General features: G+C 40.4%; 1 protein-coding gene across 2 annotated transcripts; it reads left to right on the top strand.

Annotated features, from left to right (window-relative positions):
• Window positions 1-23: 23 nt before the first annotated feature.
• LOC138333223 (F-box/WD repeat-containing protein 5-like) lies at window positions 24-9,664 on the top strand. Of its 2 annotated transcripts, XM_069281442.1 has the most exons (9): window positions 24-150; window positions 478-537; window positions 1,491-1,661; window positions 2,777-3,040; window positions 3,639-3,816; window positions 4,270-4,406; window positions 5,353-5,864; window positions 8,440-8,640; window positions 9,124-9,664. In XM_069281442.1, the coding sequence occupies exons 3-9, from the start codon at window positions 1,536-1,538 to the stop codon at window positions 9,494-9,496; spliced, it is 1,791 nt and encodes a 596-aa protein (XP_069137543.1). In that variant the 5' UTR covers window positions 24-150; window positions 478-537; window positions 1,491-1,535; the 3' UTR covers window positions 9,497-9,664. The 2 variants fall into 2 exon arrangements, with proteins under 2 accessions (XP_069137543.1, XP_069137544.1); XM_069281443.1 differs by lacking the exon at window positions 478-537.
• The last annotated feature ends 4,656 nt before the right edge of the window (window positions 9,665-14,320 follow it).

Genomic DNA, 14,320 nt, shown 5'->3' with positions numbered 1-14,320 from the left:
ATTACCGCGCTCGGAAAGCGGAAGTTATTTCGATCTTGAGCTGTCATTTCTGTTTTTAGTAAACGAGTTGTCTAAAGAGAGGTCTTCCGACTGTTCGGGGCAAGCTACACATATACACTTTAGCTGACACTGCTAATCATACACGGCTAAGTAAGTTGCTGCGACAACGTTATGCTGTCATGTAACAGAGAAATTACTGTTCCGTTTTTATATTAGACATGTTGTTACTCAATATTCAATTCATATTATCATAGACCAAATGTTAACCATCCTACCGTACATCTCATTTGCTCATTCCTGGAAATAGTGTTTGTAGTTTACTTTAAGCTTAATTATAAACATATGTGATGAATGAAGGATAGGAACTGTTGCATAATTTGGTAATAAGTAATTTTGGAAACCAGTACAAAACCTGATATCCAGTAGTTTAATGTCTACAATAATTATTGTTTATACAAATGTACCTTATTTTATCAGATGGCCAAAAAGACCACCAGATATCGATTGTTATCCTCATTCCACTACAGTTAAAAATAAGTGAGTGTTTTCGTTTGGTGAAGTCTATCATTAGAAATTACTAAAGAAAAATAATTATTACCATAATTAATATTTGAACCGTTACAGTACTGTCTCTTATCACACTGTCAATATTTTGTATTGCACTCTATCCTTAGAGCTTAGACACTTCAACAAAGAAGAAGAAGTGAAAAAAAGGATTAATCAATCAATCTCTATTTTCATAGATATTTGTCAAGTGAACTTACTGTTTTTGTAATCTAATTGCTTGTGCATGTTCCCAGGATAAATATATTTTCATTTGAATTTTGTTACAATCAGATTGTATATTTAATAGCTTCAATTAATATTGAAACAGCAATATTGATGGTTCTGTGTGTGAAAACTGATGAGCAGGTAATTTTTTCCTTTGACAATTGCATCAAAAGAATCGCATAATGGTACACCTTGGTTATTGCATGCTATGGCTTCAAGGTTAGGCATTACTTTCTTTCTCTGTAATCTTCAAAGGAAGTCTCTGCAGGGCTGTGATTGGTAATCTTATTCTGTTGAGCCGCCTGAGATAGTTAAGGGGTAAATGACAGTGATAGTAATCCCTGTCATATTGAGAATGTCATTTGATCTGCACACATGCAATCTTGGTGTATGGTTCTCCCAACATTTTGATGGTCTCGATATGTATACATGTGTAGTACCTTTTGTGTATACTTTGGGGAAATCACACAAAGACTGGCAATGAAGTTTGAAAAGTGTATTATTTTGTCCTTTATGGTTTGAATTCTTCTTTTTAGTTTTAATTCATTGTCAGAGACAAAATTTATAGTCAAAGACAACTGACACTCTATGTGTCTTGGGTTAAATCTCCAGTACATGTTGCATTATTTAACTGTAAATAAACTACATATGTAGTTGATGAGAAGAATTTACATTGATATACAAAGTGTGTAATTGTGTTATGTATGTATATGATCCAGGTTTTAAAAAGGAGTGTAAGTTAGTCCTACCTAGTATCTGTTACCATGGAGACATCAGGTATGGATATGTCAGGAGGGTTGCCATGGGAACTCCTCACTGATAGCATCCTGCTGGTCATCATGTCCTTCCTCGACGCTAAAAGTCTCATGTCTGCTGCCAAAACATGCAAGGTAATTAACATGGCTTAAAACTTCTGCAGGTTTATATTTGTAAGTTCACTTTTCTCGTCACTGGATAATTAGCATGAAGCACATTGGGACGAAGGACTGCCTATTATAATAACCTTAACTATTTATCCTTTATACAAAAGAAATATGGTATGTTAGGCTGATAGCAGGCCGAGATGAACACCTAGTTTGATAAAATTGATCTTTACCTCTATTCAAGTTTTCATTGGTGAAATTATATGTTATTTATTTATTTTAATTAATTTATTTAGATTTCAATAAGCTTCAATATTAAAAATGGAAAAAAGTACACATTGTATGAGGTACAATTTAATAATAACCAAAGACATCCAGAGATCTAGTACTTGGCTGGTACCATCCCATAATTTAATGTTATCCATTTGGTCTGTAATTGTCTTCACTCAGTCCTTTCTGACTTTTTCGTATTTTTTTAAAAGTTAATTTATAGGTACATGTACCCTCTAAAACTTTCTATAGTTGAATGAAAAGTACATAATTATTCCCTGCAATTTCCTTAAAGAGGCTTCACCGCCAACTGAGCATAAATGATCCCCATCATGTGAACAATAATTGATGTTAATTTTGTATATATATATATAAGTAAAAAAGAACCATGTCCATGTGATGGTTTCCATATACATAAAAAGAAAACACAACTACAAAACAGTTTTTTCCGCCCTAGCGCTTTCTCGGCTCAAACCCCTGAAGACCGGCATGAGCCGAGAAAGCGCTAGGGCGGAAAAAACGGTTTTAAAGTTGTGTTTTCTTTTTATGTATATATATATATATATATATATCTAATTAACACAAAAAAATAATATAGAATAATTTGATTTGCTTTCGGTGCATATGCAATCAGTACTTCTTTCCATATTGATCATAATGCCACAGAATTTTTTTGGGATGCAATTAATTATTTTTTGTAATTTTTTATCTTGAAATAAAATTAGAAACTCAAACTTTTCATTGGTGGTAATGGTGTAAAGTAAGTAACTTTTGTAACTGAAGAAAAATACTAATTCATCTGCTCTTGGTTTTTTATTGAGAAAAAATACTATTTGTCAGCTGTGGAGCATCTTTAACCTTTCTGATTCTAGCACTGGTACTGTGTGGCCCATGACAACTGTCTGTGGAAGGACCTGGTCAGGAACAAGGTTTTGTCCAAAGTACCAAAACAGAATAGAAAGGATATAAATGGGGAACGAGTGAGCGTCTGGAAGGACGAGTATGTAAGGATGGAAGACGAAGCACCGTTTGTCCTTAGTGAAAATTTGGAGAGACATACAGATGAGATATATCACATCAGTTTCTCACCGAGCGGGAGTTTCTTCTCCACCACTGGGCGGGACGCATCTGTCAGGGTAAGGATAGGTTGGTGAATAAGAGTAAAGTGGTGCTAGAGTTTTGACCTATAAAGATAAACAGGGCCCTGTTTTGACAAACATTTCTTAACTTACTGGGTAAGAAAAATTTCTTAGCTTAAGAATTCCTTATTTACAGAAAGTTAAGGAATGTCTCTTAACTTTAAATTTGTCTCATTACTCCATCAATGCTTATATATTGAAAATTTCAAGTTAAAAAGTTTCTTAAAGTAAACGAATTTTAGTGAACAAACTGGCACCATATTTCTGAACTTAAGGAAATTCCTTGAACTTAATATTTATTACCTACAGAAGTTAAGAAATGTTTCTTAATAAAAGATTTATTCCTTAACTTTAGCAATGCTTTCCTATGGAGAATTTTCAGTTTTGGCTGTGTTTCCTCTAGAAAATTTTAAGTTAATGAGTAAAGGGATATTAGTGAAACAGGAGTCTGATTGCACCACGTATTCAAGAATACAATTAAATCTAATACTCAGACTAATCAAAGTAATACCGTAGCCCTGACAAGTTAACAAGGTTTGACTGAAATTTAACTTTGTCAGTTTTTGATCTGTAAATCTGTGTTGTATGTCTGTAGATATGGAAGTATGGTTACCCTTGTACCTTACATGCTGAGAGAACTGATCTAGAGTCACACATGATATACACTAGATTCTCTGAATTCAACCAATCAGAGACATTTCTGCTTGTGGCTGGAATAGCAACCTACATAGTCGGTGGTGACAGCTGTATCTTCATACTCTCATTAAAAAATGGTATGTACCATGTCAAGAAAAATCAGCAAAGGAAGCAGACTATATTTTTATTTCTTATCGGTAATCAATTTAATTTTTGTATATGAAAATGTTGGTAAAGGTGATTTTATTATTTGAGTTATGAGTTTATCAATTTTCTGTGTTAAAAATGGGTGGTCGGATTGCAAAGTGGTGAAGCCATTATAGTCATTCATCTGGCCAGTCTGGGTTTGATTCCCAGATCAGCAGATTAACCACATGACAATTATTTTTGTGATTTCTCCAAGTTCTCCAGCTCTCCCTCATTAAGATCCTTCTAGCAACACCATCCAGGCCATCAAAATTGATAAGCCTATTATATTTGAGTTATATACCGGTAACTTGTTTTAAGTAAATTAAGTATACAATTTTTATGGTACAAGTAGAGTAAGCATTACTGTTCTATATCAGACTCTCAACTTTGATGTTCTGCAGATTTAAACATTCTGTATGAAGTGACAGGGTCTAACTCAAACTTCCGTGGCTGCTGGCTGGACGATTCAACATTTCTCAATGGATCATTTATTATGAGACCAACAGGTGACCGACGCTTTTACATAAGAAAACATAAAGTGAGTATTCTTCATCACTTTGTTTGAGTTTTATTAGTTTAACATCCCATTAACAGCCAGGGTCATTTAAGGACATGCCAGGTTTGTTGATGGAGGAAAGCCAGAGTACTCGGATAAAACCACCGACCAGCAGTCAGTCCCCCTGGCAACTGCCCCAAATGAGTTTTAAACTCATTTGCATGAGGTGAAGGGCTTGTGGTAATATGTTGGGACACCTTCACTTCTTGACCACCATATCACACATCACACAATCAATTAATTAGCAAAGGGGGAAATTCCAATTAGTCAGTTTTCAACTAACATCATATAACTACATACGCCCAGGGCTGTTTCTCACTGCATTGGGAATGGGGCGTGTGGCATTGAATTTTGGAAAAAGTGTGACAAAACCAAGATTTGGGAAAAAATAAAATATGAAATAAAGCAAAACAAATATGATTTTATATTTCCAGTGTAGTTTTTATACTTTTCTGAAGTCAATTCACAAATATTCAAAGCCTTAACCAACTAAGTTCATGCAATTTTTTTTGACAGTTTTCAAAAAACTTTCATTATGGGAAATTTAAGGCTTGAATTGGGAAATCTTGAAAGGTTTTGCGATGGGGAATGGGGCCGATATTCGGCCCCAAATCATGTTGAAAAAAAGCCCTGACGCCATATTGTACATATACCTAGGTAGGCAAAGTGCAAACATTGCATTGCTGGTGGGAACTTTAAGTGTTGCGCAAGCAGCACCCAGTAGCTGACAGATCCCATAGCGGTTTAATGGTGCTCCCACCTCCAGGATTGTATAGTCTGATTCAGATATCAAAGTAAAAAAAAAATTCTGAAATATCAGAAATCTTGCTTACTAGGTGATATTGCCAATGAGCTGCTTCATTTTTGTAATTCTCTGATTTACCAGGTAAAAGAGGAACATTTTGTACTTATTAGAATTTCTTTTCAGGTCAAGGACCACAAAAAATCGGAACTACCACGTAATTTGATGGACTTTAGGGGACAAGACATCATGATACTGGAACCTTACTGTAGAATCAACGATTTTGCCAGAGTTGTCTACCTTCCTACAAGCTGCCTTCAACAACCCGCCACTCCGTCTCTAGAGGAGCCTTTAACTCCGCAGTTTGAATACATTGATGCTGAAAAATCGGAGGATGGACGTGAAGCGACCAGTACAAACTGTGGAGAGGATGAGCCCAGCTCTAGTCAGTGCTCTACAACTGGTAGCTCTTATATACAGGAAAATTTGTCACCTGTTTTGATCATTGCAAACAATACTGAAGAATATCGGTATCCATCAACTGGATCTTTAAGGTTTTACAGAGTTCCTGATCAAGCGACAACAGAGCAAGATTGCAAAGAAACAGAGAAAAGTCCGGAGAGATGTCAAAACTTCACCAGTGCAGATGCAGATGGACCAGGAGGTTTAGTGGGGATGCGACTATCCTCTGATAATCGGTAATTGTCTGGCTGATATTTTAAAAGATTTGTTTCCATAAAGATAATCTGAATTAATCATCTGTTAATGGTTTGGTTATTACCTCTGGTGCTGTTCAGGTGTAGTACTTAGTAAACGAAGCCATGAACAGAAGACTTGTATTTTATGATTAGGTCAACTAACCCAAATAGCCAGAATAACCTAGTATAATGTGGATCTCTTCATGGATGAAACATGCACCATAAGTCGTGGTGAATAATTCAGCCAAAAATTGAAAATGTGAGACAGGAATTTCTTCGTGAGTTTCATTTAATTTTTCGAAGTAGTTAAGATTTATATTTCATCCAGTTCAATTAAACTGATGAGCTGAAAATTTGAAGGGGTACATTATTTTTAGAAGGAAAATTTAAATTCAATCTTAACCTTGACATAACATTTTTAGGTCATCTGACCCAAAGGGTCGGGATGACCTATTGTCATCATGCACTGTCCTTCGTGGGCCGTGCGCCGTCTATAAACTTTTCATTCAAACAACTTCTTCTCAATAACTGAAAGGCCCAAGGTACTGATATTTGGCCTGTAGCATGCTGGGATGAAGGGCTACCAAGTTTGTTCAAATGAATGACCTTGACCTTCATTCAAGGTCACAGGGGTCAAAAAGGCTAATATCTTTTAACAACTTCTTCTTAAGAAACAGAAGGCCTAGGGTACTGATATTGGGCCTGTAGCATGCTGGGATGAAGGGCTACAAAGTTTGTTCAAATGAATGACCTTGACCTTCATTCAAGATCACAGGGGTCAAAATGGCTAAATTCCTTTTAACAACTTCTTGTTTATAACTACGACGCCTAGAGACCTGATATCGGGCCTGTGGCATGCTGGGATGAAGGGCGATCAAGTTTGTTCAAATGAATGACCTTGATCTTCATTCGAGGTCACAAGGGTCAAATAGGCCAAAATCTTTAAACGAATTCTTGTGAATAACTTAAAGGCCTAGAGACATGATATTAAACCTATGACATGCTGGAATAAATGGCTACCAAATTTGTTAAAATGGATAACCTTGACCTGCATTCAAGGTCACAGGTGTCAAAAAGGCTAAAATCCTTTAAACAACTTCTTGTGAATTACTTAGAGGCCTATAGACATGATATGAGACCTGTGACATGCTGGAATGAATGGCTACCAAATTGTTCAAATGGATGACCTTGACCTTCATTAGAGGACACAGTTGTCAAATAGGCTAAAATCATTAAACGATTTCTTCTAAAGAAACTTAAGGCCCAGGGACTGATATTGGGCCTGTAGCATGCTGGGATGAAGGGCTATCAAGTGTGTTCAAGTGAATGACCTTGATATTCTTTCAAGGTCAGAGGGGTCAAAAAAGCTAAAATCCTTTTAACAACTTCTTGTTTATAACTCGAGGGCCTAGAAACCTGATATTGTGCCTGTGGCATGTTAGGATGAAGGGCTACCAAGTTTGTTCAAATGAATGACCTTGACCTTCATTCAAGGTCACAGGGGACAAAATTGGTAAAATCCTTTTAACAATTTCTTGTCAATAACTAAGAGGCCTAGAGACCTGATATTAGGCATGTGGCATGCTGGGATGAAGGGCTATTAAATTTGTTCAAATGAATGACATGATCTTCATTCAAGGTCACATGGGTCAAATAGGCTAAAATCTTTAAACAACTTCTTGTGAAGAACTGGAGGCCTGGAGACCTGATATTGGGCTTGTGTCATGCTGGGATAAAGGGTTACCAAGTCTGTTCAATGACATGATCTTCATTCAAGGTCACATGGGTCAAATAGGCTAAAATCTTTAAACAACTTCTTGTGAAGAACTGGAGGCCTGGAGACCTGATATTGGGCTTGTGTCATGCTGGGATAAAGTGTTACCAAGTCTGTTCAAATGAAGGACCTTAACCTTCATTAAAGGTCACAGAGGTCAAATAGGCTAAAATATTTTAAACCACTTCCTGTCAAGAACCAAAAGGCTTAGGGTACTCTTATTGAGCCTTTGGGAGCAGAATGCTGGGATGAAGGGCTACCAAGTTTGTTCAAATGAAGGACCTTGACCTTTATTCAAAGTCTCAGGGGCCAAATTGGCTAAAATATTTTAAACCACTTCCGGTCAAGAACCAAAAGGCTTAGGGTACTCTTATTGAGCCTGCGGGAGTGCATGCTGGGATGAAGGGCTACCAAGTTTGTTCAAATGAAGGACCTTGACCTTCATTCAAAGTCACAGGGGTCAAATTGGCTTAAATCTTTAAACGACTTCTTCTTAAGAACCAAAAGGCCCAAAAGGACCTTCATTCTAGGTCACAGTGGTCAAATAGGCTAACATCTTCAAACAAATTCTTAAGGATAACTAAGAGGCCTTGAGAACTGATATTGGGCCTGTAGCATACCGGTACTAGGATAAAGAGCTACCTATTTTGTTGACGTGAATGACGTACCTTATGTACTTTTTTATGCCATATAATATTAGTCAGATGACCGTTAAGGCCCATGGGCCTCTTGTTAAAAGTTTCTCTTTAGCATGAAATAATTTTTAGGTGCAACATAAATGATGGACATTTTGCATTGTAGATACCTGGCCTTTAACTATCGGAGCTGTGCCAAAGAAGAGGGAGAGTACCAGCATGGATTCTACATCAAAGACATTGACCTCAAAGTGTATGACCTCTACAACATGTGTTTTACCGGTACTGTATACACTGGTCACTCTGCTATGTCACAGGACCATCTGAGTTATATATTCCCTGCTGTCTCTGACCACTACCTAGCCAGGTAAAATATCACCTTTAAGAATCTTTTCAACGTTTAACTTTATGTAATTTGCATTATCTTTATTTTTGCAAGAAGGATGGGTAAACTGAATTCAGTTTGTCTGTCTGTCCATCTGAAGAATCAATTACATTTGACCAACTAATCCTCCTAAACGACAGGAAGGATTTAAAAAAAACTTTTTGGCAACAATCCTTATACAGTGTAGATCTATATTGGAACACAATACCTCAATCTTCTACTGAGTTATGTCCCTTTGATAAAACACAGTGGTAAGGATACAAGTTCTCCTCGACAACAGTTCAAGTTTATTAATGAGTAGAGTAGGTTTCTTTTTATATATGCCATGAAATTGTGAGGAAGGTAACATAAAAAACCTAATTATGAAACTTCTATTTAAATCTACTACCTAATATTTTTTCCAAGGAATATTTTTAGAATGCACCATTGGTATACAAGGCATCATAGATATTTCGTCTGTTTCAGTGGAAGTGAGGTAGAGAAAGGATTTTTGTGGGATAGACGCTTTGGCAACATTCTTGCCGAACTAGACCATGCAGCACATCCAGGAAATGGAGGTGTTAATGCTACAGTGTTTCATCCTCATTCTGAGGAAGTTCTTATCTCCCTTGGCGACGACAGGAAAATCAAAGTTTGGCGGTCAAAGAGATTACTCAGGGAGCTTGAACGAAGTAATACAGCTAGAGGTGTATGCAACCCGTACAAACAATCTGATCTATACAGGTATAGGGACAGTTCACTTGAGATGGACGAAGCAGACGGACACCTTGATGACGACCTTGTTACTTGTTGTGTAATGAAAAAGAAGTCAGATAGGAAATGCTCAAAATACACATGAACACAATTTTTGTTCTTTAATAAAAAGAACACTTATCATTTTTAGCTCACCTGGCCCGCAGGGCTGGTGAGCTTATGTCATGGCGCGGCGTCCGTCGTCCGTCGTCCGTCGTCCGTGTCGTCCGTCTGTCCGTCAACATTTCCTTTAAATCGCTACTAGTCATAGAGTTCTGCATGGATTTTAACCAAATTTGGCCAGAAAACATCCTTGGGGGGAGGGGAACAGAAACTTGTATAAAAATTTTGGCTCTGACCCCCCGGGGACAAGAGGGGCGGGGCCCAATAGGGGAAATTGAGGTAAATCCTATAAATCGCTACTTGTCCTAGAGTTCTGCATGGATTGAAACCAAATTTGGCCAGAAACATCCTTCGGGGAAGGGGAATAGAACTTGTATAAATTTTGGCTCTGACCCCCCAGGGACAGGAGGGGCGGGGCCCAATAGGGGAAATTGAGGTAAATCCTATAAATCGCTACTTGTCCTAGTGTTCTGCATGGATTGTAACCAAATTTGGCCAGAAACATCCTTGGGGGAAGGGGAACAGAACTTGTATAAATTTTGGCTCTGACCCCCCGGGGACAGGAGGGGCGGGGCCCAATAAGGGAAATTGAGGTAAATCCTATAAATCACTACTTGTCATAGAGTTCTGAATGGAATGTAACCAAATTTGGCCACAAACATCCGTAGGGGAAGGGGAACAGAACTTGTATAAATTTTGGCTCTGATCCCCCGGGGGCAGGAGGGGCGGGGCCCAATAGGTGAAATTGAGGTAAATCCTTTAAATCGCTACTAGTCATAGAGTTCTTTATGGAATGTAACCAAATTTGGCCACAAACATCCTTTTTGGAAGGGGAACAGATCTTGTATAAATTTTGGCTCTGGCCCCCCGGGGCAGGACGGGTGGGGCCCAATAGGGGAACTAGAGGTAAATCCTATAAATCGCTACTTGTCCTGGAGTTTTGCTGGGATTGTGACCAAATTTGGCCATAAAACACCCTTGGGAGAAGGGGAACAGAACTTGTATAAATTTTGGCTCTGACCCCCTGGGCGCAGGAGGGGTGGGGCCCAATAGGGGATTTAGAGGTTAATATTAAAATTCCTTAAGAAAAGAAACAATGAACCTGTATTCAGAACATTACTATGGCATTACAAACCAGGTGAGCGATACAGGCCCTCTGGGCCTCTTGTTCTCTCGTTATTAGCTCACCTGGCCCGAAGGGCCGGTGAGCTTATGTCATGGCGCGGCGTCCGTCGTCTGTCCGTCCGTCCGTCCGTCGTCCGTCCGTCCGTCGTCCGTTCCGTCAACATTTCCTTTAAATCGCTACTAGTCATAGAGTTCTGGATGGATTTGTAACCAAATTTGGCCAGAAACATCCTTGGGGGAAGGGGAACAGAACATTGTATAAATTTTGGCTCTGACCCCCAGGGGGCAGGAGGGGCGGGCCCAATAGGGGGTAATAGAGGTAAATCCTATAAATCGCTACTTGTCCTAGAGTTCTGCATGGAGTGTTAACCAAATTTGGCCAGAAACATCCTTGGGGGAAGGGGGACAGAACTTGTATAAATTTTGGCTCTGAACCCCCTGGGGGCAGGAGGAGCGGGGCCCAATAGGGGTAATAGAGGTAAATCCTATAAATCGCTACTTGTCCTAGAGTTCTGCATGGATTGTAACCAAATTTGGCCAGAAACATCCTTGGGGGAAGGGGAACAGACCTTGTATAAATTTTGGCTCTGACCCCTCGGGGGCAGGAGGGATGGGGCCCAATAGGGGTAATAGAGGTAAATCCTATAAATCGCTACTTGTCCTAGAGTTCTGCATGGATTGTAACCAAATTTGGCCAGAAACATCCTTGGGGGAAGGGGAACAGAACTTGTATAAATTTTGGCTCTGACCCCTCGGGGGCAGGAGGGGCGGGGCCCAATAGGGGTAATAGAGGTAAATCCTATAAATCGCTACTTGTCCTAGAGTTCTGCATGGATTGTAACCAAATTTGGCCAGAAACATCCTTGGGGGAAGGGGAACAGAACTTGTATAAATTTTGGCTCTGACCCCTCGGGGGGCAGGAGGGGCGGGGCCCAATAGGGGTAATAGAGGTAAATCCTATAAATCGCTACTTGTCCTAGAGTTCTGCATAGATTGTAACCAAATTTGGCCAGAAATATCCTTGGGGGAAGAGGAACAGAACTTGTATAGATTTTGGCTCTGACCCCCTGGGGGCAGGAGGGGGCGGGGCCCAATAGGGGTAATAGAGGTAAATCGTATAAATTGCTACTTGTCCTAGAGTTCTGCATGGATTGTAACCAAATTTGGCCAGAAACATCCTTGGGGGAAGGGGAACAGAACTTGTATAAATTTTGGCATTGACTACCCGGCGGGCAGGAAGGGGGGGGCCCAATAGGGGAAATAGAAAGGTAAATCCTAAAAAATTTCTACTTGTCTTAGAGTTCTGCATGGATTGTAACCAAATTTGGCCAGAAACATCGTTGGGTTAACAGAATTCGTATAAATTTTGGCTTTGATCCCCCATGGAGGTAGAAAAGAGTGGGGCCCAATAGGGGAATTAGAGGTAAATATCCAAATTTCTTCAGAAAAGAAACAATGAACTTATATTCAGAACATTACTTGGCATTACAACCAGGTTGAGCGATACAGGCCCTCTGGGCTCTTGTTAGCTCACCTGGCCCGAAGGGCGGTGAGCTTATGTCATGGCGCGGCGTCCGTCGTCCGTCCCGTCGTCCGTCCGTCGTCCGTTCTGTCCGTCAACATTTCCTTTAAATCGCTACTAGTCATAGAGTTCTGCATGGATTTTAACCAAATTTGGCCAGAAACATCCTTGGGGGGAGGGGAACAGAACTTGTATAAATTTTGGCTCTGACCCCCCGGGGACAAGAGGGGCGGGGCCCAATAGGGGAAATTGAGGTAAATCCTATAAATCGCTACTTGTCCTAGAGTTCTGCATGGATTGAAACCAAATTTGGCCAGAAACATCCTTGGGGGAAGGGGAATAGAACTTGTATAAATTTTGGCTCTGACCCCCAGGGACAGGAGGGGCGGGGCCCAATAGGGGAAATTGAGGTAAAATCCTATAAATCGCTACTTGTCCTAGTGTTCTGCATGGATTGTAACCAAATTTGGCCAGAAACATCCTTGGGGGAAGGGGAACAGAACTTGTATAAATTTTGGCTCTGACCCCCCAAGACAGGAGGGGCGGGGCCCAATAAGGGAAATTGAGGTAAATCCTATAAATCACTACTTGTCCTAGTGTTCTGCAAGGATTGTAACCAAATTTGGCCAGAAACATCCTTGGGGGAAGGGGAACAGAACTTGTATAAATTTTGGCTCTGACCCCCCCGGGGACAGGAGGGTGGTGGGCCCAATAGTGGAAATTTAGGTAAATCCTATAAATCGCTACTTGTTCTAGAGTTCTGCATGGATTGGAACAAATAGTTTGACCACAGATCAAACTATCCTTAGGGGAAGGGTTAATAACCCCACCAGAACTTGTATAAATTGATGGCTCTGACCCCCTGGGGACAGGAGGGGTGGGGCCCAATAGGGGGAATAGAGGTTAAATAATATAAATCGCTTCTTGTCCTAGAGTTCTGCATGGAGATTGTACTATAATTTGGCAGAAAACATCTTGGAGGGAATTAGGGGAACAGAACTAGAGATTATATAATATTTTGCTCTGGACACCCCAGGGGGGCTGGTGGCGGCAGCGCGGCCGCAAATAGGTGGACAATCAGGGCAGATACAATCTATAGACTCAGCTATTGTCCCGCCACCCCCATCGAGTTCTGCATGGATTGGATAACCAAATGTTGAGATCAACACCTTGGAGAAGGGAACAGAACTTGTATAAATTTTGGCTCTGAGCTGGGCGCATGAGGGGTAGGGCCCATTCGGGATTTAGAGTTAAAAAATAAATGTCCTTAGAAAAGAAAACAATGAACTTATTCAGATCAAACTGGCATTACGACATCACAGGTGAGCGATACAGGGCCCTCTGGGCTACTTGTTCTCCTCGTTATTAGCTCCCCATGGCCCGAAGGGGCCGGTGAAGCTTTATGTCATGGCGCAGGCGAGTCCACACGTCGTCTCGTCTGTCAGTCGTCCGTCCAGACCGTCCGTTACGTCCGTCGTCCAGTCGCGTTCAACATTTACCATTAAGAATAGCTAACTTTGTCAACTAGAGTTCCCCGGTTGGATTGTAAACCAAAATTTGCGCCAGACTTCGAACCATCCTTGGAGGATGGGAGGGAACAGAACATTGTTATAATTTTTGGCTCTGACCCCCCAGGGGGCAGGAGGGGCGGGCCCAATAGGGGTAATAGAGGTAAATCCTATAAATCGCTACTTGTCCTAGAGTTCTGCATGGAGTGTAACCAAATTTGGCCAAAACATCCTTGGGGGAAGGGGACAGAACCTTGTATAAATTTTGGCTTGAACCCCCTGGGGGCAGGAGGAGCGGGGCAATAGGGGTAATAGAGTAAATCCTATAAATCGCTACTTGTCCTAGAGTTCTGCATGGATTGTAACCAAATTTTGACCCAGAAAACATCTTGGGGGAAGGGGAACAGACCTTGTTAAAATTTTGGTTCTGACCCCGGTCGGGGGCAGGATGAGGGGCCCAATAGGGTAATAGATTAGAGGTAAATCCTATAAATCGCTACTTGTCCTAGAGTTCTGCATGGATTTGTAACCAAATTTGGCCAGAAACATATCCTTGGGGGAAGGGGAACAGACCTTGTATAAATTTTGGCTCTGACCCCTCGGGGGCAGGAGGGGGGGCGGGCCTGGCCCAATAGGGGTAATAGAGGTAAAT

The sequence above is a fragment of the Argopecten irradians genome, chromosome 10 (genome assembly GCF_041381155.1).
Source record: "Argopecten irradians isolate NY chromosome 10, Ai_NY, whole genome shotgun sequence".
NCBI classification, from domain to species: domain Eukaryota; kingdom Metazoa; phylum Mollusca; class Bivalvia; order Pectinida; family Pectinidae; genus Argopecten; species Argopecten irradians.
The sequence above is the reverse complement of the archived record's forward strand: the minus strand, read 5'-3'. Positions and strand labels throughout refer to the sequence as shown.